Raw genomic sequence first — 27292 nt, 5'->3', positions numbered from 1 at the left:
AACAATGGCGTGAGAATTTGAGAACACAGAGGAAAGAAGGAGATGAAATAGAATACAGAGAGTAGGAGAGAGAGAGAGAGTAGGAGAGAGAGTGTTTAATTGGAGGGAAAAGGGTGTTAAATTAGGCAAAGTGGGGTGTAATTAGGAAAATAGGGGTCATGTGCATGGCACATGTTGTAAAACATGTGGTTAACGCCGAAGAATGGTGAGTCAACGTCGGAAAGCGGGTTTTGGCTTTCTTGGACGAATTTTTTTTTTTTAAAAGGTTTTCTTTGGCCAAAAAATTTTTAAAAGGTTTTTTCTGACAAAAAGGTCACTTTAAAAGGTTTTTTCTGACAAATTTTCCTTTATTCCATGTACTCAATACATAACTCCTAGAGAGTGAGAAATAGCTCAAGTGGTTAGAGCTCCCTTCCCGATTTCAAGAGATCTTGGGATCGATTCTCATCACCCGCCCTTGTGGCTCTCTAAGTACCAAAAAAAAAAAAAAAAAATACATAACTCCTATCCTTTTGTCCTCTCAAATATTTATGTAGGGGCCGGATTTCCTGAATTTTATTGGTGATAGACCCCAATAATTTTTCTTAGTATTTTTAGTGTTGATGTATTATTGTTTTTTAGGTTTCAATAAGTCATCTCCTTTTGTAAGAGTCTTTTTTGCACAACTTACATGGATTTAGTGGAAGATTTGGAAATATACTTCCCCCCCCCCCCTATCCTATTGCTTAACCAACTGTATTATTGGTCTCCAATGAGAAATATGATTTGACATCGTTGATAAATTTGAGTCAAGATTGTGCCTCGATATGATATGGAAGGTAAGCATAAACAAATTAAAGCCACTATTTACAAATGTTATGGGAAAATATAAGTCCATATATTAATTTGACAAACTTCTCCAAAACTTGTTATTTGATTTGAATCTATATAATACTCATAATGCTTATTGAAGCATATGTGAACTTATTTGAAATTATTGTAACCTTAAATCAAACTAAGGTACTATTAATATTATTTTGAACTTTTAGCTCTTATTTGAACTTATTAATTCTCTAAGATAGAAAATAATACTTCTTAAGTTCTTACAAGTCTAAGGAAAAGATCTATGTAATTTAAAGTTTTTCTTCTTATGCACATCATCAATATACTAACTTGTTTCCTAATTGTTGTTGACATATACTATTTGTACATATTTCAATGCAAGCTTTTACGACTAATGTACGCACTCTATTTCATAATAGTTGCATTATTTTAACCATACAAGTACATATACCGTTTAATTTTAGATATATTTAAAGATACATTGTGAATTTTTGTGATTAATCAAGCAACAAATTCACTCTACTTAATTACTAATTCAAAATTGTGAAAGCTATTATAAGGTCATAAAGAGTCAATATTTCTCGAGATGAAAGGAATCCGCGAATAGCTTATAATTTGGCGACAAGTGTAACATCACTCCAATCAAGGTACTAAACCCCCGTTTACCATTTTCCATTCACTTTCTTCTTCTTCTTCTTCTTCAGTCTAATTCTTCTGTTTTCCAGTCTTCAATAATGGATTCCAGAGAAGAACTCAGCCAAAGCTCCGATCTTTTGGATACCCCATCTTCCCCAACTCAATCCCTTCTCTCAAACCTCTCGCTAACAGATGATTCAACCCCAGATCAAAATATCACAACTTCGTTGAGGTTATTTCCTCTTCTTCTTTAATTTTTTTTATCTGATCTCATACTTTATGTTCTTCTCTTATGTATGATGCTTATTGAACTCAAAACATAGAAAATCTTTAATGTTGATGATTTTTTAATTTTATTTTTATACGTAGTATAGTCTTTTATCATGTATGTTATATGCTAATTTAGGCAATTTAGTGTAGAAAGAGGTTGCTTTTGGTAACAAATACAGTAATTATCTACAGTATTTCCATAGATTTGAATTGTTGATTCAAATTGATAGCGCTTCCTTTAAGTGGTTTATCAAACTTTTTTTTTTTTTTTTTTTGGTATTTTTGACCCTATTCACTAATTCCACCTTGATTGACTTTTATGATTTATCATTATGATAAAACATTATCATGTGAGATCTCATTAGAAATGTCTTGATAAATTTTCATAATATTCTTAACCTAATTTTTATTTATTACAAGTACAGTAATAATTAGAGATATTTATAGTTAAAATTGTATGTTGACAAACGATAACTACTTGTAAAAATAACAGATATGTTGTAAAATATGTTGTTGGATTATTAGAATAATGGTCAAATTTGTGTCTTGGAAAGTTAGAATGAATATTTTATCAAACTGTAACTTAATATATATAAAAAAATAATAAAAAAAAATAGAGGGAATATTGACATGTTTGGAGATTAAATTTTATTACTCCAGTTCATTTTCTTAGTGTGGATGTTGTTTGATTTGCATTATTGTCTTCTGGATAAACGGGCCGGAGGCTATAACCCGGTGATTGATTTTAAGTTTTTGACCATAAGAACCCCAAAGATAAGAACAGGAAATTGCAAATCTGTGGGCAGGATAAAAAAATTGCAGACTAAGAAGTAATGATGTAGTTTAATGGTAACTAAGTAATTTTTTTGTGATGATTATATTTTAAAATTTTTATTACTTTGTGGATTTTGATTGACATGGGTCCTAAATGATCCAAGAAGCACATAGACTTGCCTGTTGGATTTAAATGCATTAGACTTTATTTAGACATCCTTTTAGATAACATGCCTGCCTCTAGCTTCGATGTTGGCTAACTTTGAAGTTTGTTGTTGGAGTAGAATATAGATGCTAATGAAGAGGATGCTGATATGTTATCTACCATCAGTATGCTTAAGCTTCTGTTTTACAACCCGAATTTCACTCATTATGGTTTGAGAAAGATTCTTCAGACCTAAATCTAAGTTTCTGTAGAATACCTTGTCTTATGCTCTATTATATTTGTTAATTTGCAGCCTTCTGCATTCATGACTGTGGATATCACTTTGATTGACTCAGCTGTAAATCTTGTTGAACAAATTGTATCAACACTCGATATGTGTCATCTTGGACTGCATGTGGTCTAGGATTGGTCAAGTTCTTTTTCAGCTTAATATTTCTACCTCTTCTTTTATCTTCTTTATAGTTGTTTGAAGATTGTTAATTAGTCTTTTGCCAGTACATTAGTACAATGCCTCATTGCCTCATCGGGATTGGCTCTTGTAAGAGTACCTCACCACCCTTTATACTGTATGTTAAGATAGAGACAACTTTTTGCTGGCTGACAAGTATTTCAACATACCTTAATATTTAGAATGCCTTTCAATGAAGTGATTAACTATGTATTCTAACTTGCGGGCTGCTATTTGGAATTGGAAATTGGTAGAGTTATTGGAGATGTTGTGGATGCCATTGATAGTCCTGTGACTCTCAACATAATCTATAACAATGAAATTTTTACTGCTGGAGGTGAGTTCTTGCCCTCTCAAGTTGTTAGCCAACCTAGGGTTGAGGTTGGAGGTCACCTTGGCACTTTCTACACCTTGGTAAGTCAGCCTTTTTATGCATGAAATAAGATTTTAGACTAGTAGCATGGTTTTCTAATATCTTTTATTGATCTGTTTATCTCTTTCCCACCGGAATCTGAATTTGATTTTCTCTGTATAGGTAATTGTAAATCCTGATGCTCCGAGCCCAAGAAACCCGTCGCTTAAGGAGTACATGCACTGGTAAGTAGTCCTATGCCAATATTAGTTCCCTCCTTTTCGGCTTCACTGGTAAATAAGTCCAGGACTCAAAATATACATGCTTTTGAATTTTCCTCTTATAGTTTTGTATTCAATCATGAATTTATTGATAACCTAACCTTGTGAATACATAATCTAAAAATTTATAAAAAAAAACCAATTCATGATCTTTAAAAACTCCTGCTTTTGCACATACTATATATTATTGGCTTCATTTGCAGATCACCAATTATTTATTAGCTGCTTGCTAACAGTTTGAATTTTATTTGAATAAAAGGCTGGTGACTGATATTCCAGGGAATTCTGAAGCATCCTTAGGTGAGTTTCCTTAACAATTAGTTCAATTCTCTAGTCTCTAGTTTGCCCCCTCCGCCATGCCCCATCTAGATTTTTTTATACTACTATTGGATGAAATTCTGGAACAATTTCAGATGCTGTATTGCATGCACATAAGAATGGTGCATGCACATTTAATTCATGTTTTTCACTTCGTCGTGCTGTCTTTATTACGTTGCAAGCATTAGATATGGTCCGCATAAGAATACTGCTGATGGTACTCCAAAAACTGGTTACCACTTGCACTAACTTCATGGCGCCGCATGGGCCCTTGCAGTGCTGCAGGCCAGCGTGAGCATGGCTCAGCTCCATGCTTTCTGCCCTTTCTGGTGCATGAAATAATTTCTGTTTTGTTGCTTTAATCATCTTATTAGGCCAAGATGCTTACATTATATGTTTGAGACCACAATTATGAAAATATGGTGGAAAAAGGAAATATATAGTTGTTTATTTAACTTGTTGAAGTAAAACAATCAACCTAAGCAAGTTCCCCTTTGAGACTGCACCAAAAGTGTGTGACATTCAATATTACACAGTTCTAGAAATCGGACACCCCACGAGTGAAGAACCTACTCATACACTGCATGCAACCAACAAGATGTGGTGCACACAACGCAGTAGGGGTTCATCACATGGTTCCATGAGTCCCCCTACAATTACTTATTGCATTGAATGATCAATAGTCACTCGGCTTTTAATTTTTTAAATTCTTTGTTTAGGCCAAGAGGTTGTTCCGTATGAGAGCCCACAACCATCCATAGGGATACATCGAATGGTATTTGTGTTGCTTCAACAAAGGGGACAGCAAACTGTTTATCCTCCTGGGTGGCGTCAGAATTTCAATACAAGAGACTTTGCTGAAGTCTACGATCTTACGCCAGTTGCTGCTGTCTATTTCAATTGTCGAAGGGAAGGAGATTTGGGTGGAAGCAAATTGTAAGATCCACATTATATTAAGCTCTCTATGCTTCTCCTGCAACTCCTCCATCTTATAATTAATCCATCCCATAATAAAGTGTTTGTATTTCTTCCCAGGTCTCCCAAAAGTGTTGGCTAAAAGTCACAAATATGAAGTGAACTACGTAGTATAATGGAAGACTATTATTGTGCTTGTATAATGTTTTTTGTATTGCCCTAATATCAAATACTTACTACGTATTTTTTTTTTTTGGTGTTCTACCCGGTTCACCCTTTGGGCTAATCCGGATTCGGGGATCAGTTCTGGGTGGTTAGGTTCCAGTCCCCTCCCAATTGTTGTTGCGGGGGATCGAACACAAGTTCTCCCTACCAAGTGTAGTCCCAATCACCACTACACCAACACCCAATTGGTACTTACTACGTATTTTTAATTACTCTTTGTCCCCAAATTTTACTGTATGTCTATGTGAATGAGATATATTTATTAGTACCATAACTTAAGTTAAAAATGGAAGATAGAGATAGTTAAGTTCTGTTCAAGCCAAACCTATTGCAAAAAGTAAAATTGTGTAAATTGGTATAAATCAATACAAATCATTAAAACTAATACAAAGTGGAATATATGAATAATGTTACAATGCGAGGGAATTCCATTTAAAATCACCTAAGGAATAGCTCAAGTGGTTAGAGCTTCTCTCCCAATTCCAAGAGAATTTGGGATCGATTCTCATCCCGCTTATGTGGCTCTCTAAATACCCAAAAAAAAAAATAAAAAAATCACCTACTAAACAGGCTGTGAGTATCCAATCATTCGAGAACACAGTCAGTCGTAACGGGGTCGTTTAGTTGTCGTCTTCCACATTTTCACATCTGAGTAATCTTAGCAGTAATTGATCATCGTTGTCATCCTCAAACAATCACGATATACACTCTTCTTTCTTTCTTGTCTCAGCTTCATCAATCTAGTCAAACCCCCGAAATGTTCTCCCCTTCTCATCTCTCATCATTTTCCACCAACTTTTCTTCTTCTTCAACCTAATTTCCCCCTTTTCCAGTCTCCAACAATGGCTTCCAGTGAAGAACCCAGCAAAAGCTCCAATCTTTATGACACCCCATCTTCCCCAACTCAACCCCTTCTCTCAAAACCCTACCTTTCATCTCCAATTGAAGAATATCACCCTCAACAACAACAAGCTTCACCTCAATCTGATTCCGATCGTACCCAATTCCTTCAAATCGCCTACAATTATGGTCCTAGAACTTTCAAAGACTTACCTTTCCTCATCCTCTTTCTTCTCTTCGCACTTTGCACTTTTGGGTTTGGTATTTTCTCAATTGTCCATCATAATTCTAATTTTTCTTCACTCTCTTCCTTCTCCTATGACCCCACTTCATCTTCTTGTGTCAAAACCCCCATTTCTAATCATGGGTCTTTCCCCAATTTTTATGGGTTTTCTAATTTTGATGGGCTTTCTAATTTAAGGTATTCTAATAGTAGTAGTTTTGTAAGAGGGTTGATTTGGGTACTTGTGATTACTTTTGTATTGAGTTTGCCAATTGTATGGGGTGTGTTGTTGTTGCTTAAGCATTACACTAAGCAGCTTGTTTATGTTTCACTTCCTTTCTTTATTGTAATTCCAATTGGTGTAAATGTGTACTGGTTTGTTGCTTGCACTATTAGCTCCTCGTGTAGCGATGCATTGCCTCTTGCATATAGGATACTGGTGTTGTTGTTTGTCTTTTTGGTGATTGGGGTTATTGTGTGGATTTTCGTGATCAATTGGCATCGAATCGAGTTGACTATTAACATAATTGGTATTGCATCTGATGCACTGTCGAGGAATTTGGGATTGTTTGGTGTTGTTCCATGTTTGAAACTTGGGTTGCTAGCTTATTATGTGCCAATTGTCGTATTCTTGGTGTTCGCAAGGTATAATGGGAAGATTGTGCCTCGCGAATCCAAGGGAGACTATCATTGTGCTTGGAAGCAGGATAGTTGGGTGGGAGCTTATTATGCATTGGCTATATTGACTATGTTGTGGTCGGCGACTGTGATGTTGGAAACTAAGGCTTATGTGGTTAGTGGAACTGTTGCTCAGTGGTATTTCTCCAAGGATGATTCAACCCCAAAACGAAAAATCAGAAGTTCGTTGAGGTACTTTCCCTGCACTCCTTTATATTTTTTGATATAAACTCATAATTTATGTAGGTCTTTATGTATGATACTTAGTGAACTCCAAACATTGGAAGTCTTCAATCCTTATAAAATTGTGTTTATGATCATTTGTCAAAATGTACATTCAAAACTCAACTGTAGGTTATAGTATGTTTTGGCTTTGTCAATGATCACTTATTTTGGTGGAGATAAAGTGTTGCCAGTTGGGAATAAGATTGCATCATTCAAATAAATCATCTTTAAGTGATGCACAGGAAGTCGTCTTTAATTTAATGAAGTATATTGCAGTTTCTAGACTTCCTACATGCTACATCTAGATAATATAGTCGAGAATCATGGATTAAAGGTTAGAGGTCTTAGCGATTGGTATGTAAGTTTGGACATGGCTTGATTTGTATATTTGTCTTTTGGTTGAGGGAACTGAGATAAGAGGCCACTTTCCTGTGATCAAATTATCTATTGAAACCTTTGTTCAAAAAAAAAAATAATCGATTGAAACCTAACAAAAAGAAGGAAATATTCATATCTTCAGGCGGACAACAAGAAAGCAATGGAGACTAAGTAGTGATGGAGTTTGATAGTTGTTGTGCATACTTCTAGTTCAAGGTTGTAGACTTGTAGTTTGACTTCCTTTTCTTTGTGGATTTTCCATGGCTCCTGTGACCCAAGAAGCACTTGCCTGTTGGTTTTACTGGAATTAGACATCCTTTTAGAGCATGTTTGGTAAGGGTATTGTTTTGGTTGGAAACAGATTCAATAAACCATTATCGTTGACCCGATGTTTGGTTAAAGAGGTTTGAGTAGTAATTACCATTACCCTCCTCAAACAAGAAGAAAAGTAGTTAAGTTTAAGTGATTGCTTTCCATGGTTAAACCAAACAATTGAAAAGGTTTTAGTATAATGATCCTCCCCCCCCCCCTCCTAGTGTTTCCTTTCCATTCCGCTTCCAATGTTTGTACCAAATACTCCCTTAGGATCTCAGTGTACGTTGTCATGATTCCTTAGTCTGAAAAGGAAGCTCTGGCATTTACTAGCTAAAAAATCTTGTCGTTCTCAAGGAGTCTGCTAGAAGAGCCTTTTCTTTGTGTCCACAAACACTTCTGGTTTATTTTGGCAACTGTGATTTCATAGCTAAATCAAATTGAACTATATGTACTATGGGTTAGTAAATAACTAATCTTACCAATCTTTCATGAATTTTAAGTGGGAAAGTGTCAGCTCTGTTTGAGGTCTTACTACTATTGAGGCAAATGTGATTTGGAGGTTTGCAAATGAATGTGAGCTATTCTGCTAGGATGTCATCAAGTTCATATATAATGTAATGAGGTCTTGGGTAGTGGTCTGATGGAGCCTCTCTTCCTCTCATGGTGTAGGCATATTAATTTCCATTGTATGTTATGATTTTTGAAGGCAGGGTGTGTTCAAATATTCAATTGGAAAATGGATGTAAGCTATTCTGCTAGGATGTCATCGAGTTCAATATAATGTAAGGAGGTCTTGGATAGTGGTCTAATGGAGCCTCTCTTCCTCTCATGGTCTAGGCATATTAATTTCCATGTATGTAGTGAAGGTAGGGTATTTTCAAGTCCTCAGTTGGTAATAATGGTTCAAGATTTTTGGTGTAGCATTACCCTAGTGTGAAGTTCAGCTTAGATTTATTACAAATTCCCATAAGGAGGCTGCAGTTGAAGTGGTGTTAGTGTTGGACGTTAAAAACAAGCATTCATTTTTTTTCTATTCCTAGACATCCTGAATTCCTAATGGTTAGAATTTTTGGATAGATAACTAGTCTTAAGCTTTTGAAGAATTTTTTAAGAAAGTTTTTCTTTGGCAAAATGACTTTATATTTTGGTGGCATGATAAGAGCGATTTTGTAATAGACTGAATTTCTAGCTAGTATTTCTGATTTAAGAAGGAAAATAAATGAGAATAGAAGCTTGAAGTTTGATTGATAATGGCAAAAGAGGTACAAAATGATATGGCTTCAAAAAAAAAAAAAAAAAAAAAGGTTACAAAATGATAGGTTAATAGCTTTAGGCTATTACTCTCCTTGATAACTTTAGATTATCACTCCCTCTTAGTTACCATTCGCTCTCATTCCACATTCCAAATCTCATGCCTTTCTACTGCTATGCTACTTCCCTTTTATAATCAAGCAAAACTATAAAAAATACCTAATATTAATACTGTTTGTCCTCTACTAGAATTTATTTTATACACCCGGGTGTGTACACCTGGGTTATTTTCTCATTTAATAAATAAGCAAATTTTTTTTGCTCATTTATAAAATGAGCAAATTATCCCGGTGTACGGGTGTGTACAGAATAGGCTCTCGTCCTCTATTGCTCAAGAGATCAGAATTCAATCCTATGTTACCACACTCCCTAGTGCTTCTTTGATTAGTTTTGTTTGTCTTTTATTGTTGCTCCTTGTACCGAGTTCATTACAGATTTATTTCTTGTTAAGAATTTTGTAACTTTCTTGAGAGAAGTTATGGAGCCTCTCTTCATATGATTTATGGAAGATGAAAGCTTTTCTTAAAGGAAAAAGCTTTTTCTTTTTTTCTTTTTTTTTTTTCCCGGATTTTTCACAATATACCCTTGAGTTTTTTTGTTTATTCAATATATACCCTTGAACTTTTTTGAATTCATCATATACCTTCAAGTTTTCACAAAAATACATCATATGCCCTTGATGAGTAATGATTGTTAACTTCATCAGTCATTAAGGTTAGTTATGACCCGAAATCACCCTAAATATATTCCCCTATCTCCGAAATCACCCACAATCCTTTTTCCTACTCCCAAATCCACCTCTAATTTCTTTTTCTCATCCTCGAAATCAATCATACGGATATGGTTATGGAGATTTTGAATGGATTCTGAGGTTAGAGAATGAAGATGAATAGTTTTAGGGATGTGGGGAGATATCTAAGGTGGTTTCAACGCATAATTAACAAAATTTCACTCATCTTGTTGTCAATTTGTCATTAGGGGTATGTGGTGAATTATTATAACAACTCAAGGGTATATGGTGAATTTGAAAAATTTCATGGGTATATGGTGAATTTGAAAAAATTCACGGGTATATGGTGAAAAAACCGTTTTTTTTTGGTAATCATGGGCAGCTTCAAAGAGAATATCAGAGGTGTTCTTTTGAGAAGGAACTTTATTCTATTTGGATACCAAAATATTTTTGTCAGGAGTATCAGTATATTTATATCCTCTTTCTCTTGTAACCTTGGGTTCTTTCTTTGAAGAACTTGTTCTTAGCCTTATTTCTGATAAGTTGGTTGTAAGCTTGTAACTCATTCTGCCAAATATCTTCATTTGGCTTGGAAAAAGTGATGAATGAAGGCTGAAAAACTGAAGTGTGGAGGATAGTTCCGTAGACATTTGGTGCTGCTTTTATCTCTAGGAAAAAATGGTACAAACAGATTTTGTTGGGTAGTTCTTGCTTGTGTCATCAAGAAACTCATCAATTCAAGCTCCTTTTTTTCAGGCAGCTGTATAGCTGGAATAAAGTGTTTAGTCATGTGTAGCATGAGGGTGTGACAGCTTGAAGGCGTGATATATATTTTTTAATTAAAAATAAAATTCTTAGACCTCTATATTGTTTATGCACTTGTGATCTCTTTTTTATGTTTTTATTACTTATCAAATGTGATTATTTAAAAAATTAACTTGGACTATTTGCACCTCTAATGTAAGGGGATTATGTTGCTAAGAAATGCTTAATTTTCTTTTCTCTTGTATTATGTGAAGAAAAGTGCACTCGTATACTCCTGTAATGGAGTAAAAAAGAAATTTAAAAACCCTGTCTTATCAGTCCAGCTGACTGTTTCTTTCCTATACGGTCACACAATAAGTTATTTGCTTATTAACCATTCTTAGTCCAAGAGAACATCAGTTGGTCTCCCCAATTTAGCTCTGTTACTTGTAATATCATTTATTAGGGCACTTTATTACTTATCTTTGTCTTTGTGTTCAGGATATTTACTTTGATTTGCAAGAGCTAGCTTGAAATTGGTGTAAAAGTTAGCATACAATTTGAATAATTGACTGCTTCTATCTTATAATTAATTTGTTAATAATTTTAGATTTTGCTACCTGACTACAATATGCGGATAGTGCCAAATTAGCTGATCCATCACACCGGAGCTTGGTGCTGCCGAATATAAACTTTAATTAAGTAGTTAGTGTTGTGGCTTCTCCGTTCTACCAAGTGGGTTTGCTTTTGACTTGCGATGATCAAGCTTGTTGGAATTATAGGGATTCCTTTGTGATGCTAGGGACTTAAAGTTGTGGGGAGGATCCTAGGAATCCAATTAAGATTTTATGCGGGCAACAGTGATGGTTATTGTTGATGTTGGTAGTGCTATCAATTATATGTTTAGTGTCATATACTTAGTGGGCATTGACCTACAAATGGACAATTGGAGGCTTCTCTTGAATTTTGGTCCATATAGTATATTCCCTTAAGCCTTGCAGGTGTGTCACACTTGTGTGTGTTGATCTGAGAAATGGGCTATACAAGCAACCTGGGTCTGTTATGGAGAATGCGTGTGATATTAGACGGCTTTCCACTTTGTGTTCCCCAAACTTTATATTATTCTTTGGAGTAAATTTTGTTGCATATATAGCCTTTGGCCATCAAGCAATGGAATTGCAGGTTGCCGTCAATCTAGCCTTAAAATGGAATTTAACTTTTACTTTTTTTCGGCTTGCTTGGCTTGTGGACCCAGACTGACTTTTGAGGTATTCTGGAAGACTTTTCTCTAAAATTTGCTGAAATTCTTTAACAGCAATTTTGTCTGCTCCTCTCTAATAGGTTTGTTTGTAAAAATAATACTTTGTATTGGTTTTGTTTTACCTGCCTTTTCTACGAGGCTATGACAAAGAGCCCTAGGAGGAATTATCCTCATTTTTCTGGGACCTTATAAGGGTATCATGGGTGTATTCTTCAATCGTGGTCCATAAGCTTATTATTAGGCTGAGCCTTCTTGGTTCAGTGTCATCTATGATTTAGTTGATCAACATGGAAGGATTTGAGCTTTGACTCATGGAAACGTTCCTGGAGTTGGTATGTGTTTCATAAATGAAACTGCTTCCTGAAACATCTTTAAAATATACTTATTGGGTAACAGAGTTTTGATTAAAATGAAAAGAGGAAGTATTTTGGAACACTTAAAGCAACTATTTCTTGGCCTTGTAATAAAAAGAAAAAAAAAAAAAAAAAAAGGGGTCAAAGTATATGGTTTCTCATGTGTATCTCATTTACAGAAGCTTTTTACTTGCTTAAGTGGGGGAGTTTTATTTTATATTAGTAGGTTATGTGTCTCTTTGCTTTACTCGCGTAAGTTATTTATGAACCTAATAAATTTATACGTTAATTTTTTGGGTGACTTCCCTTGAACTTCCAACTTCTCGTCTTCTACAGAGTGAACAAATATGGAATACATAAGCTGATCTAGTTAATACTAGCTATAGAGTTCATATAGGAAGATAATAAAAATATAAAGGTTCTGTTGCAGCCTGCCATTGAACCCAGCATTAATTTTTCAAGGCAAGTGCAATTACATCATTGCATCTGATTAATGTGTTAGTGCAGTGTAGCAGATATTATACAAGGTTTTTTTTTTTTTTTTTTTTTTTTTTTTTTTTTTTTTTTTTTTTTATCTGACCACTATTTACATTTACAGAAATGCATTTGGCCCTTCCGCTGGAACTATATGCTTCTCCGGCTTAATAATGTTTATTGTCCGCTTGGTGCGTGCTGCGGTTGATAGTGCAAGACAAGAAGAGGCTACTGGAATTGTGAATGTTGTCCTTCGGTGCTGCGTCAAAGTTTTCATGGCAGCTGTAGATTTTCTTAACAAATTCACCATAAACTTTGCTGCTATTACGGGTGAAGCTTATTGTACATCTGCAAGGATGACATATGAACTTTTGAAACGTAATCTTCTATCAGCTGTTTTTGTGGAGACAATTTCTGCACGTTTACTGGGTGGGATAATTTTCGTCCTTTCAGCAGTATATGCTGTTGTGGTAAGTAGTTTACTTCATTTAGTCCGCTCTGTTGCTTTTTGAAGTGATACGAACACTAGTAGCGTGTAGGTTTTTTTTCCTTGCTTAAAGAAAGCTATTTATTTTCAGCAACTTCATATTAGTTTCAGGCATAGTAATCACAAAATGAAAAGCTGGGCAGTAACCATTATCTTAACCTGTATAATATAATATTTAGGCCTAAATCCAATTTCAACAGGCGTTTAGTTGCGCAAAACTCTGTTTTGGAGTGATTTTCAGGTGTCAAATTCAGAATCAGCTGTGTATGAGAATTGAGAAATCCCCCATATGGCCATATGATTAGCTTTTTCTTTCTTTCTTTTTTTTATCACCCACCCCCTCCTTCCCCCAAAAATAAGGCAAGGAAGAAGCTTCTCTTGTTAGTTATGTGTAATAATCATGGAAAATGAAGCTTTGCTATCTTCTTTTGGTTCCTCATTTACTTGTTTGTGTTCAAGTTAAGCTGAATGTGAATTTTTTTTTCTTTTTCTTTTAGGTCTGTGCTATTCTAAATGGTGTAACAAGTCTTGGAGTGTATTCATACTACATTTCCCTCCTGGCTTGGTTGCTGCTCATAGTGATGCTCGGTTTCTTTGTGCACCTGCTCGATGATGTGATTGACACAATATATGTATGCTATGCCATTGACCGAGACAGAGCAGAGGTTAATAAGCCTGAAGTCCATAATGTTTATGTGCAGCTTCCTATAAGCCGGAGTATCCGAACACCTCCACTCAACGTGTAAATTATCATACTCCAATTTCTTTTTGTTTTTTTTGTTCTGGTGTGGTTTGATTTCATCTCTGTATTCTGTAATTCTAATTTGTTATCCCACTCTGTAATACTTGGTGGGTTGTGTATATCCTCTGTTCATTTGTAGAATTGAGTTTTCTAACAATAAATTGAATAATTGAAGAGGTAATCTTCAAAGAAGTATGAGAAGAGTTAATTAGTTGTACAACTTTGCTACATTTTATTGGCTCTCCTAATGTTTTCCATTTCAGTTGTGAGAGTTAATGATATCTAAACCATATTCTGATACTACACCTACTGATGGTTATCTCTTAATTGAATATGGTTGATTAATCATTTTATCCGTATTAGTCCTCTACACTAATATATGGGCATGTTCTGTTATAAGTTTAGTTAACTTCAGATAAGTTAAGTTTAGGAAAAATAAGTTCTAATAAGGTTATTCAAGTACAAATTACAACTAAAATAAGTTTTAATAAATTCAGATAAGTTTAGATAAGTGAAATAAGTTGAATAGAACAGACCCTAAATATGTTACAAATAGCGGTAGATCTGTGAAATGATTATAGTTCATCCGTTTTGTGAAAATTGCAACGCTATTGGGGGAAAAAAAAAATGAAACACTTTGATTTGTAAAAATATATCTGTACTAGACTACCAGGTATAAGGTAAATTTTCATTTCGAAGAAGACATTCTAACCATATGTGCAAGAATAGACTACACCACTAAAACAAAAGAGAGTCATAACTCAATGATCAACATTATTGGTATATAATCCTATCAAATTCACAATCGGTCAAATGAGGAAGAAAAAGGGCGAATAATACTCCAACTATTGAGTTACACCCATAAGATTCGAAGAAGCTCAAGATGTTTGATGTTTCATCTATCACCATGCCTCCAAATGCATAATGCCATAAACTGGTTACAAATCATGATCTACTCACAAACATTTGCATATGTTTGGTATGTACCTTGGAAAAATAAGAGATAATAAGCCTACTAAACACGATTTCTTTCGCTACATCCATTAGTAACATGCTGCAAACTACTGGCGAAATTCATGGGGCCAGCTTAGCTTTATTCCGTGTATCCATCCATCCATCTTCACCATTCACACCCTCGAGCTCAGAACTTATCCTTTTTACTAGGGTAATATTACGTCGTTTTATAACTTTATTCATAAGAAAACACTGAGTGTATCATTGATAATTTATCTTGACACACACATGTTAAGTGCACATGCACACGCTTATACACAGATATGTAGCTCGGATTCTCTCTATATATACCTACTGCTAATAATTCATTAGTAAGTAGTTTTAGTCAATGATTTTGATAATGGAAAAGAATTAGTAGGTTAGCTTGGCCAATAATTAAAATAGGATTCTCTAAATAATACGATATAATATTATTAATTAGCATTGTAGCTAGATCGAGTTTATGGTCTGATGGGCAAAGAGGTGACATCCGATATGCATGAGGGCCTTTTCGTCCCATCACAACATACACATAAACATAAGCATACACCCACTTCCTTCCATAAAACTATATGCAAAGCTTAGCATATACTTAGAATTTAGTGCTTGTGATTTTGCAAATTTTCCATTCATACATGATTCTCCATCATTCTATGTTCTCTCGTTTCCTCTTCCACGTTTATCAATTATACTACACTAGCGGTTAGCAGTAGAAGTAAAGTCGTCTTCATTCCATTATTGTTATTAGAAATATATGCAATGTTTTGGATAAAGTTGCCATCCAGGGCTAATACAGGCCATACAGCCACTTGCCCCAAAACAATTTTATTTATTTTTTAATTTATTATATTAATTTCTTGACATTCTCATTGAAATAATAATCGAGCAATTTGGGGATGTGATATCTTATTGAATCTAACAAAATTGTAATTGCATGCAAAGAAACCTCTCTGCCCCCAAAATATGTACTGTTTGCCAAAATAGTATATCTTGTGCAACTGTGCAAGTGATCTAGTCCACCTACTAACAGCCAAATTGATCTATATACCTTTTTCCAAAAATTCTCCATAAATGGTTAGATAGCACCATCTTCATTTCTATTGGGCCATCCTAATTGACAAATTTATAATACCATTAATATAATAATTTAAACACTAGTAATACGAAGTTCAAAGTATAATTTGGGAGTAGTTTAGTGAAACTATCAAAGGACTAAATCAATCTTAAACTAATGTATGGTTAGGACTCATTATTAAACATATAACCTTCTTGTTACGTTGATTCTTGAAACTATATCATAGAGTCAACTCTGACTAAAGCTCAAAGACTGGTTTTATACTCTAGCCAATATACTTCGTAGTTCGTACAATCTACAACTCACAATTTGTATTATACATGTGATCGAAGAGCATAAAGAGTATGTTGCTCGCAGGGTATAAAACGGAGTATGAATTTATTCGAACTAATTATAGGCGTCATGTAGGTTAATAACAATTTTTTAACAACTTATCTTCCTTGATTGAACTTATTTACTTGAATAAATGTATTTTTACATAAATTAGAAGAAAAAAAGAAGGCAGTTAGACTAATACAATGTGTATAATTGTTGAAAACTATGTAAGAGATCGATGTAACCTCTAGTTAAGCATAATTAAATTCATACTAAACATAAAAAAATTATCAAGAATATCCCAGTAAACATGGAGATTTGGCTTCCATTACTGCAACAATATGTCCATATTATTTTCTTATGGGGCTGCACAACATATCGGTAAAAACATTAGGGGAGTAACTGGCCAAGTTGTTAGACAAAAAAATAATGTGCAATATACACTGTTACCAAATTTCCTTCACTTTTACGTAAAGCGGCTCGGCGGATACATTCTTATTAGCAACTCCAAGAAATAGAAGAAGAATGTTCGTTGTTGTGCGATCCAAGATTTTTTTTATCCATTGTATATATCCTCTTGCTACACGCACCCTTCTTTTAATTTACACTTCTATGATAGGAATGACGGCCAAATTAATAGGAAGAATGACCTAAGCTAGAAATAGGTAGAAAATATCCGATTTCATTGACATTTGTAATTTAGAAATATACTTGTATAATTTTATCACACGAGAATTTTTGAATGAATATTATTTTAAAATTGAATGACTTTGCGTAGTCTGTATATAAAGAGAGTTATTATGACGTATATATAGTGAGTTGAAAATTGATTATAAAAGTATACAATCTAAATTTGAATGTGAAAGATTATTATTGACTGTTATAGAAAGTATATGTACATTTGTTTTTGCTTATGAGTTTTCTCTTTAAGATTATTATTCAAATCAAATTAGCCTTTGTCAAGGCCAAATGTGGACTACATAATAAAAATTAAAATATACTCTGTATGGGTGAGTGCTCAGCCAATGTGATAGTTGTGTAGGTTGTTCACGAATCATGCACCCCCGTTGCCTGAATTTGATGCAATCACGGTTGACAATTCACATTTCTCACGCCCAATACTCCTTTGATTTATTACTACTATACGAGTGTTACATACAATGATACAAGCACTAAACGTATATGAAATATGTGATATGGTTAATTGGTTAGCTTAGCACATCATTCAATTATACTTTTTCTTTTATTACAATAGTGTTTTAAGTGTGTTATGTTCACCTTAAGACAATAGGTTTTAGGTTTAATTAGGGGTGATCAAGTCCATTCAGATAAACATAGTAAATTATGGCTAATAATGTCGAATAAATAAGTTCACTTCCATCTCTAGTTATACAAAACAAGTACTCCGACTTCGTATTAGTTTACTACCTTGTTTTTTAATACATGTGTTGTATCACTTTATTTAATTGAGTGGTTTTTGGATAAATAGGTCATTTTTATATCTAGCATGTGACTTATAACAGTCAAGCTGCATTAGGACCTTGTTTCTGTTTTATTGACACAAGCTCAATACATCACAAATTTTCTAAAGCTATTTTAGACACGACTCGCTAGAACACGTGTTTATGACCGGCCTTGTCCATGACCAACTCTAATCTCTCTATAAATAGAGACTATAGAGTGAGAATTGTAATAATCACCAAGTTGAGTGGCAAATCAGAAAACCTTAGACTTCTATATAAAGTCCAACCTTTGCCACATCACTACCATCCAACTCACAACCAAAACACTTGTTCATTTCAGACTCAAACTCAAACTCGACAGAGCAGCAGAACACAGCAACCCATCAAAACAACATGGCTATGGCATTTAAGATGGTAATACAATTTTCTCATCTTAATTATTTTGTTAATTCTAATTACATAATCTATTTTTACAAATTTTTAACATTAAATTGAATATGCTAAAATCATAATTAACAGGCGACAATGGGGATGAGAGTAACAGAGGAATGTAAGAACTCGTTTATGGAGATGAAGTGGAAGAAGGTGCATCGCTACATCGTATTCAAGATCGATGAAAAGTCCGGCGGTTTCACCGTCGATAAGGTCGGCTCCGCCGGTGAAGGCTACGATGACCTCGCCGCCTCTCTTCCCGACGACGATTGCCGTTACGCCGTCTTCGATTTTGATTTTGTCACCGTCGATAATTGCCGCAAGAGCAAGATCTTCTTCATCGCTTGGTATTTACGCCACTCCCTCTCTTTTCTTTTTCTTTTTTATTTCTTCTTATTTCTTAATTTAAAATCATAATTATAAATTTACTGATAAATTAATTCATTAATAAAAAGTCGTACATAAGTGTAGGGTAGCTGATGGGTCAAGTAGGATGGATTTTATGTGATTTGATTCAAGTGAATTCAAATAATCAAGAGGAAATAGTTTTGATTGTTTTATTATTTTGTATGCATTTATTTTGTTCATGAACAATTAGACATGTTGTTTAAACAACTCTGACGGTGTACGTTTTATTTTAAAGAAGGGTTTGATCAACATGTATCAATAACTCTATAAGCATATGCTTAGATGCTTTAAAGAATGACAAGAATGTGTGTTCATGAACCCGTGTTGATGTATAGTATAGATTCATTGATCATTGTTATTGTTGGGTTGAGGTTAAAAGAATATATTTTTAAAAATTGGAGTAATAAAAATAATTGATACAGATAAACTTATTCAATCATTATATTATTTTCAAACCAATATCAGTATCGATCAATTCTATTTAGTATTAAATAAAAATTATAATAAATTCATTACCGACAGTACCGAAAGTTAGCTCAAAAGCTTACACTATCGCGATCAAGCACTTTGTGAAAATTACATTGCACTTTTTACCTTCCTCAAAATGATGTTTGTTTGTATACAAAATGACAACAATGGACCTAATATTGTAAATAATTACGATTTCAGGGCACCATCAGCATCAAGAATTAGGGCAAAAATGTTGTATGCAACATCAAAGGAAGGGATAAGGAGAGCATTAGATGGAATTCATTACGAAGTCCAAGCAACCGAGCCTAGTGAGATGGGGTTCGACATCATCAAGGATCGCGCTCATTAACTCTAATGTTAATCTTAAATTAACAGCCCCTCGAGAACTCGAGTTAATCCGAAGATGTTCTAATTTATGTGTCTTTCATTTGATGACCTTAGATTTAGATCAAAGGTAGTATAATTAAATTGGAGGAGCTTTAATCAATGTGTTTGCTAAGCTAGTTTTTGTTGCTCCCCTCCTTTGATCTTTTCTTGTTGTCTCTCTTTTTTGTTTTTGGTGGTACTTGAAATCATGCTAATCTTGTTGTATCTTGTATGTTAATCTTCTAATTTGGTAAATTAAAATAATTGAGGTGGGCACTTGTACTAATTAATCAAGTAATAAAATAGTAGTTTTAGCCATCTTTATTTGTTGATGCACCACCCCACCTTGGATTTTATCCACCAAATTTGCTTTATTGTAACACAAATGATTCTTTTCTCTTTATAACTTTTTTATGATCAAAACGATAGTGATGTTTCACCCCAATTGGTAGAGCACATCAAAATAAAATTAATTGATCAAAAGAGAAAACATGAAGCCGTATAAGAAATTTGACCTTATTCTACCCAAGTGGAGGCACACTTCATTCGATTATCACCCACCAAGTCTAAGGGCGTGTTCGGCAAAATATAGCTGTGAAGGTAACTGTAGCTGTGGAGGTAGCTGTTAGCTGTCAACAAGCTATTAGCTGTGAAGATAAATAATTTAGATATGAGTGTTCGGTAAAGTAGTGGTTGACTAGCTGTTACATATAAAAATCAATATTTTATTTTTAAAACTATAGATTAAATTTTCAACAGCTACTTGAAAATCTACCTCTAATTTCAAAAGCTAATATTTCTAACTTTTCACAAAAGTTACCTCCACCACTAAAAGCTACCCTAACCACTACTTTGCCAAACACTCACATTTTTTGTTGAGTAGTGGTTTGACCAAGTCAAACCACTAAAAGCTACCTAAAATCTACTCAAAAGCTAACGCCGAGCACGCCCTAAATGGATGAGGTAGGGTCATTATCTGTTATAATTGTAATTAAATGATAGGACCTATATAGATTATGATGAACTTGTGATATCAATTGTGCTATTAGTAGATTTAATGATGGTCTAATGCTAGTGTAAACCATACAAATTCAAACCTGCAATATACAAATAAAGAGGTAGAAAAATATACGGGAACAATTATTTCATTGATATTTTGCGGATTACAACTACCGTAGATCTCTTGATTCTCTTTAAAGGGCTAGCATTTTGATATTTGTTATAGTCAGGGCCTTGTCGGCTTAATACATACTATGTACCTACAATGTTTGGTAGTAGGGAGGAGATGGGGTTTTTGTGACTTGTTCCATCTTAGCCTCATTAAACCCTAGGAACGACCCTTTTTATATAGAATGTCGTAGAGTAGTAAACAAGATAGCTATTAAATATTCTATGATATTTTGAAGATAATATCTTATATTTTTTTGATATTATCTCCTTATTTACATAAATCTGACACCTAATAATTAACAAAATTTCGGTGTCAACAACCCCTAAATAGAATACAGTTATATATGATTGTGTAACAGCTTTTGTAACACCTGTGCTTTCCTAGGATCACCAGAATTATCAGGATCTTTATTGCAATACATCAAATATCCAATTGATGAATTGAACATAATAAGAAAGCCAACAAGAATATACATGATATCTATCTTCCACAATAAAACACCTATTATAACCACATATCAAATATCCTTTTCTGTACATCAAAAAGACCATAGAGCAAGAAGAGGACTCGGCTTATGGAAGGTGATATAACATAATGGTCATCAAGGTGCGGCAGGCATCATTTAGATTCTACTCATTCTCATTTCCTTCTTTTACTTCTAATTCTAACTCCAACCTTTTGTTTAAAATTTTCACTCCATTTCCTTCCACACCTCTCTCTCTCTCTCTCTCTCTCTCTCTCTCTCTCTCTCTCTCTCTCTCTCTCTCTCTCTCTCTCTCTCTTGCTCATCTAATCTAGTTTCACACTCCTCTCTCTCTCTCTCTCACTCACACACACACACACACACTTCTAATCTAGTTTTACACAACCTCGTCATATCTCTCTCTCTCTCTCTCTCTCTCTCTCTCTCTCTCTCTCATGCTCATGTAACACACTACATCCTTATGTTTTTCTCTATCTCTTGCTCATCTAATCTAGTTTCACACTACCTCCTCAATGTTTCTTTCTCTCTCTCTCTATCTAACACACACACACACACACACATCTAATCTAGTTTTACACAACCTCTTCATATTTCTCTCTCTCTCATGCTCATGTAACACGCTACATGGCCTACATCCTTATGTTTTTCTCTATCTCTTGCTCATCTAATCTAGTTTCACACTACCTCCTCAATAATATTCTCTCTCTCTCTCTCTCTCTCTCTCTCTCTCTCTATATATATATATATATATATATATATATATATATATATATGCAAAAATTTTGAGGATGAACAAAGTCCAGGGCCCAAAAAGACAATCAGTAATACCATTAAGAGATGAGTAGATGACTGATGGACAAAGTGAAAATATTTAGCCATGCAACCAACACCTATCACGGGGTAGGTATATGTTTGATAAGGAGTGTAGGTGGGATTGAAAAGTTTAATACCCAACTCTCAAATTCCTATGTTTGTTAAGGGGTAAGGGGAATAGGAGGTTTCTGCTCAACCCAACCATTTCTAGTGTAATTTTGAGATAAGTAATTATCAAGGACACAAATAAAGGAAATTATGATAAAAATTAACAACAAAAAAACATTGGCAACATTGCCTGAATGGTGCATGGAGTTTTCACGTTTTTCAGCCAGAAATGCACATAGCAGGAGAGAAAGGACAGGACAAAACGGACAGAGCAATGTTGGAACAAAGGACATTTAATAGGAAATAAAATTGGTATTGATAAGACTCATAAGAGCACGAGTACCATGGGCATCTGCTCAATGTCAGCATCATTCTCATGTTCAACTATCCAGTTAACAACACCCTCAAGACTGGAATTACTAGAGCATAATTGTCTCATTATGTTCCCTAAAATCATACAAGTAGCAAACTTAAATAAGAAAAGATAACAATGCAAGTACCAAATCACAACCTCTAGATATATAGAAATTACACAACTTAATTTCCATTACAGTAGAAATTATTGTTGTTAATTCATGTTACCTTTGTACTATTTCAAATCAAAACCCTAAAGCTAGAAAGAAAAGGAAAAATTGAAAACAAACCTTTCAATTTCGAGAGTAGACTAAATAATTTATGAACATTATCTAATTTTGTCAATACTCAATAATAAAAGATATTAAATAGATGATATATTGCTACCTTTTTATACAATTATTCAAAAGTGTTGCAACAAATTTAGCCCAAAATTTGTCACTAAAGATAGTTTTTCATGTTCATTTGTTTTATTATGAGATGAGTAGATGACTATAAGCACCCATTCTCCACTTCTCCGCCAATATTTTATCAAGGTAAAACATCTTGCAAGTTTTTTTTTTTTTTTTTTTTTTGACAAAGAGAACTAACAAAAAATTAAAAAGTGAAATGAAGTAAAATTCTACGCCTAGCTGCACCAGCAAGAGAGTGAGCCTCAGCAACCGATGTCCTAGAAACCTTCTGAACATGACACGTTGAGAAGGAGGAGATAACATCCCGGATTTCCTGAATTGTCCACATTACCGAAATATCAGCAGTTCTAAAATCCTGGATCAACCGAGGAATAGACATGCAGTCTGTGAACAGGTAAATGCTCGAGAAACCCCGATGTCGAGCATGCTTAAGACCGAAAAGACAAGCCTGCAGCTCAGAATGAAGAGCAGAACTAGCCATACAGGCCCGAGCTCCACCCCCAATGCAGTGGGAAAAAGAGGGATCCAAGAAACACCAACTCGCACCTGCATTATGATTCTGTCGATCCCAGGCACCATCAAAGAGCATAGAAACTTCACATAACATGTTAGGATCACCTCGTAACACCAGTCTCTCAGAGGGAGCAGAAAACCCAGGGGGAACACTAGTAGAACAGCTAGAAAACTCACGAGCCTTACCACTTCTAGTGGACCATTCCCAAGCAAGATCCAAGACAAAATGAGGGGAATAAACCGCCGATCGAAACCGAACATTATTCCTAGTAAGCCAAATGGCCCAGCAAATCCCAAAAAAACAATCCAAAGCAAGCCAATGCTTAGCCTTCGCAAAGCTGGAAATAATGCCAGAGAACCAAGCAGAAAAAGGAAAAGAAGTATCAGGCTTAGGGAGCGACCCCCAGTCCATGGAATCCCATAAACTACTAGAGAAAGGACAATCCCGAAATAGATGTCCCACGGACTCCGAAGAGACATGACAAAACACACATGTGGTATCAATCGGAATGCCCTTAAGAGCAAGAACCTCTGCTGTCGGAAGAGCATTATGTAAGACCTTCCAAGCTAGCAATTTCCACTTTGGAAGAATAGACAGACCCCATAAACGTTTCCACCATGAAGAATCAGTAGAAGTACTTTGAAGGGAAAATTGCTGAGACAGGAGGGCTGTATAAGCAGATTTGGTCGAGAACGACCCATCCCGAGTATATTTCCAGTACAAAAAATCATCAATCTTCTGTATTGGGCGTTCTAAACCAAGAATCCCCGAAGCAACAGAATTGGGAAAAAGATGCCTAATCAAAGACGTATTCCAAATACCAGAATCGGGAAGTAGTAAGTCAGATACCAGCAAAGGACGATCTTCTTCAGGAATACAATCCTTGAACTCAATCCTGATGTCAGGCACCCAACAGTCCTGTAAAATGCTAACATTATCCCCCTGGCCTACCTTCCAAGCCAGACCTTGGGATAAAGCTACACCTCCCTCTACCAAACCACGACAACCCCAAGAAGGGCGAGGACAAGTAATCGAAGCTTTAGAAGAAAGTAAGGCAGGGTACTTAGCTTTAAGGACCCGAGAAGCCAACAACTGAGGATTGGACCGCAGACACCAAGCTTGCTTAGCCAGCAATGCTAGATTAAAGGATCGAAGATGGCGAATACCCAACCCCCCTAATCCTTTAGGGAGATGCAACGCCGAAGAAGGAGCCAAGGACAAACCCCTGGAATCTTTGTTAGACTTCCACCAAAACCGAGATAGAAGAGAATCTATCCGATCACAAATAGTAGCAGGAACTTTGAACACAGAAAGAACATGGTTAAAAGAAGCAACCAGAATAGAGTTGATGATTACCAACTTTGCAGCCGCTGATAAGTGGAGAGAAGCAAAGGAAGAGAACCGATGAACCACCTTATCAACCAAAAACTGAAATTCTTTGCACTTCGCACGACCCAAGTCCACCGGGAGACCCAGATACTCACTAATAGAAGGTTTTGATTTCATTCCGAGACTAGCAGACAAATAGTCTCGAAAATCATCAGAAGTGTTGGAACTAAACCGAACAAAAGGTTTTTGTAAATTAATCATCTGGCCAGAAACCGAACAAAATTCATTTGTCACTGAAAGGATTTGGTCACAAGCTGCAGGAGACACCTTAAAAAATAACAGTGCATCATCCGCGAAGAACAAATGGGAAACAGAAGGAGCCCTCCTGGACACTCGTAAACCCTAGAACAAACCTTTTTTCTCAACACGACGCAGCATTAAAGAGAAGACCTCCATGCATAAAACAAACAGATAAGGAGACAAAGGATCCCCTTGACGAAGACCGCATCTAGGGAGGAAAGGCCGAGAAGGAGAACCATTAACCAGAATTTGATACGAGACTGTTGAAACACATTGTTGCAATAGATGAACCCAATACGGAGGGAAACCAAATTTGCGGAGAACGTCCCATAAGAAATTCCAATTAACCCTATCATACGCTTTATTCATGTCTAGTTTTAAGGCTGCAGAACAAAGTTTAGAAGAAGAAGTAGACATGTAAGATAACAGCTCATGAGCCAACAGACAATTATCCGTCATAAGCCTACCCGGAACAAAGGCATTCTGAGAATCAGAAATCAAGGACGGCAACACTCGACGGAGCCGATTAGTAAGGCATTTTGCAATGCATTTATAAAGCACATTGCATAACCCAATGGGGCGAAACTGAGAGGGAGATTCGGGATGGTCAACCTTTGGAAGGAGGGTCAAAAAGGTCCTATTCCATTCCTTTAATAAATAGCCATGAGCAAAGAAGAACTGAATGGCTTTAACTACCTCAAACCCAACTACCGCCCAATGCAACTTAAAGAAACCTGCTGTAAATCCATCAGGGCCAGGCGATTTATCTGAACCAATATGAAACATAGCAGCTTTAATTTCCGAATAGGAAAAAGGCTTCATAAGGAACTGATAATCCTCAGGAGAAAGAGTAGGAAGATCCAACTCCTCCCAGTTACAAGGAACAGAAGCAGGAGAGGTATCCTGGCAATTAAACAACATAGAAAAATGCTTGAGCAATAGATCGGAAATCTGCTGTTGATCTGAAACCCAATTATCCTTATCATCTTTTAAACTCATAATTTTATTCCTATGCTGCCTAGTCTTCACGGAACGGAACAGAAGACTCGAATGAGATTCTCCCAAAGCATCCCATCGCGTCTTACACCTCTGCTTCCAAAATAAGAAAGCAGTCTGGGCACGAGATAAATTATCTTCCCTAATCAGCAAAAGCTCACTTCGAGCTTGTTCCTCCTGCAAGTTTGAGGAACTTGAAATTACTGAATCTTGAAGATTCTGCCAATCAATACCCCATTTCCTCTTGTTTGAAACACACCAGTTCAACAAACAACGCTTAACATCTTCCAATTTACGGGAAATAGAGAACATATAGGAACTAGGAGGAGAATTTTGCCACTGATTTTGAATCAAAGAAGAAATGTCCGTTAAACTCAAGCACCAATTCTCAATCTTATAAGGGCATTTTTTGAAGTTGGAAGAACCGGCTTCCCGAAGAATAATAGCAGCATGATCCGAGAACAAGATCGGTTGGTGGAGAATAGAAGCCTCAGGATGTAAATCCAACCATGAGGAAGTAGCATATCCTTTATCAAGCCTTTCAAAAGTAGGTTTTTGAAGTTGACCATTAGTCCAAGTAAAGTGTGGTCCATTGAACGGAATGTCCATCAACTGAGAGTTTAATTTCCAATTTATAAAATCATGACGCCCGTGAATAACAGAAGAACCACCAACTTTATCACTAAAATACTCAACTTGATTAAAATCCCCTAAAATAACTGCATTTGGTACGTCATTTAAGATTGAAGAAATTTCATCCCAAACTAAATACCGAAAAGAAACATGAGGTGATCCATACACAAATATGATATATTTTATTGCTTGGCCAGGAACTTCCACTTTGCAAAAGATTACATGAGCTGAAACCGAAATAGGCATAACTACTACAGGGGCAAACCAAAAAACTACCAAACCCCCACTAAGGCCTAAAGCATCCACCCCACAAAAACCATCATAGCCTACTAAAGACAGCTTATTCATAGCAACATTCACAGGAAGCATAGTTTCCATAAGGAAAACTACATCTAAACTATAAGAGCGGACTAACGATAAAATATAAGGAATTTTAGGGGTGTCCGCTTGTCCTAAACCCCTACAATTCCAAGCACCAACATTCATCTCGACTCGGGTGGCCCAATACGGGGGGCCACCAAACCCTCAGAAAAAGAAGTAGTAGAAGCTGAAACTAAGCTGAAACTTGTAAGTTGAATCAGTATTACCTAATAAATTGAATTTGTATCTTCTCAAGATCATCTCAAAAATATTCGTTTCCAGTGAGCTTCCACAACTATCTCAGATTCAGCCTTTACAATCCCCCG

General features: G+C 35.4%; 4 protein-coding genes across 4 annotated transcripts; 3 read left to right on the top strand and 1 right to left on the bottom strand.

Annotated features, from left to right (window-relative positions):
* Positions 1 to 1476: 1476 nt before the first annotated feature.
* On the top strand, positions 1477 to 5235 carry LOC110739397 (protein HEADING DATE 3A-like). The gene is made up of 6 exons (XM_021919860.1): positions 1477 to 1690; positions 3371 to 3530; positions 3652 to 3713; positions 4009 to 4049; positions 4787 to 5003; positions 5103 to 5235. The coding sequence occupies exons 1-6, from the start codon at positions 1557 to 1559 to the stop codon at positions 5122 to 5124; spliced, it is 636 nt and encodes a 211-aa protein (XP_021775552.1). The 5' UTR covers positions 1477 to 1556; the 3' UTR covers positions 5125 to 5235.
* Positions 5236 to 5508: 273 nt separating this feature from the next.
* Positions 5509 to 14268, top strand: LOC110739389 (CTL-like protein DDB_G0274487). Its single transcript, XM_021919853.1, has 3 exons — positions 5509 to 7140; positions 12864 to 13209; positions 13724 to 14268. Exons 1-3 carry the CDS (start codon positions 6050 to 6052, stop codon positions 13970 to 13972), a joined length of 1686 nt encoding a protein of 561 aa, XP_021775545.1. The 5' UTR covers positions 5509 to 6049; the 3' UTR covers positions 13973 to 14268.
* A 3777-nt stretch (positions 14269 to 18045) lies between these two features.
* LOC110739383 (actin-depolymerizing factor 5-like) lies at positions 18046 to 19811 on the top strand. Its single transcript, XM_021919844.1, has 3 exons — positions 18046 to 18228; positions 18334 to 18593; positions 19324 to 19811. Exons 1-3 carry the CDS (start codon positions 18208 to 18210, stop codon positions 19472 to 19474), a joined length of 432 nt encoding a protein of 143 aa, XP_021775536.1. The 5' UTR covers positions 18046 to 18207; the 3' UTR covers positions 19475 to 19811.
* Positions 19812 to 20057: 246 nt separating this feature from the next.
* On the bottom strand, positions 20058 to 27092 carry LOC110737109. Its single transcript, XM_021917483.1, has 5 exons — positions 25091 to 27092; positions 23060 to 24991; positions 22411 to 22514; positions 21033 to 21146; positions 20058 to 20120 (listed from the first exon to the last, which is right to left on the bottom strand). The coding sequence occupies exons 1-5, from the start codon at positions 27090 to 27092 to the stop codon at positions 20058 to 20060; spliced, it is 4215 nt and encodes a 1404-aa protein (XP_021773175.1).
* Between the last annotated feature and the right edge of the window lie 200 nt (positions 27093 to 27292).

The sequence above is a fragment of the Chenopodium quinoa genome, unplaced genomic scaffold (assembly GCF_001683475.1).
Source record: "Chenopodium quinoa cultivar QQ74 unplaced genomic scaffold, ASM168347v1, whole genome shotgun sequence".
NCBI lineage: Eukaryota > Viridiplantae > Streptophyta > Magnoliopsida > Caryophyllales > Amaranthaceae > Chenopodium > Chenopodium quinoa.
Note: the sequence above shows the minus strand (reverse complement) of the source record. Positions and strands in the feature narration are given on the sequence as shown.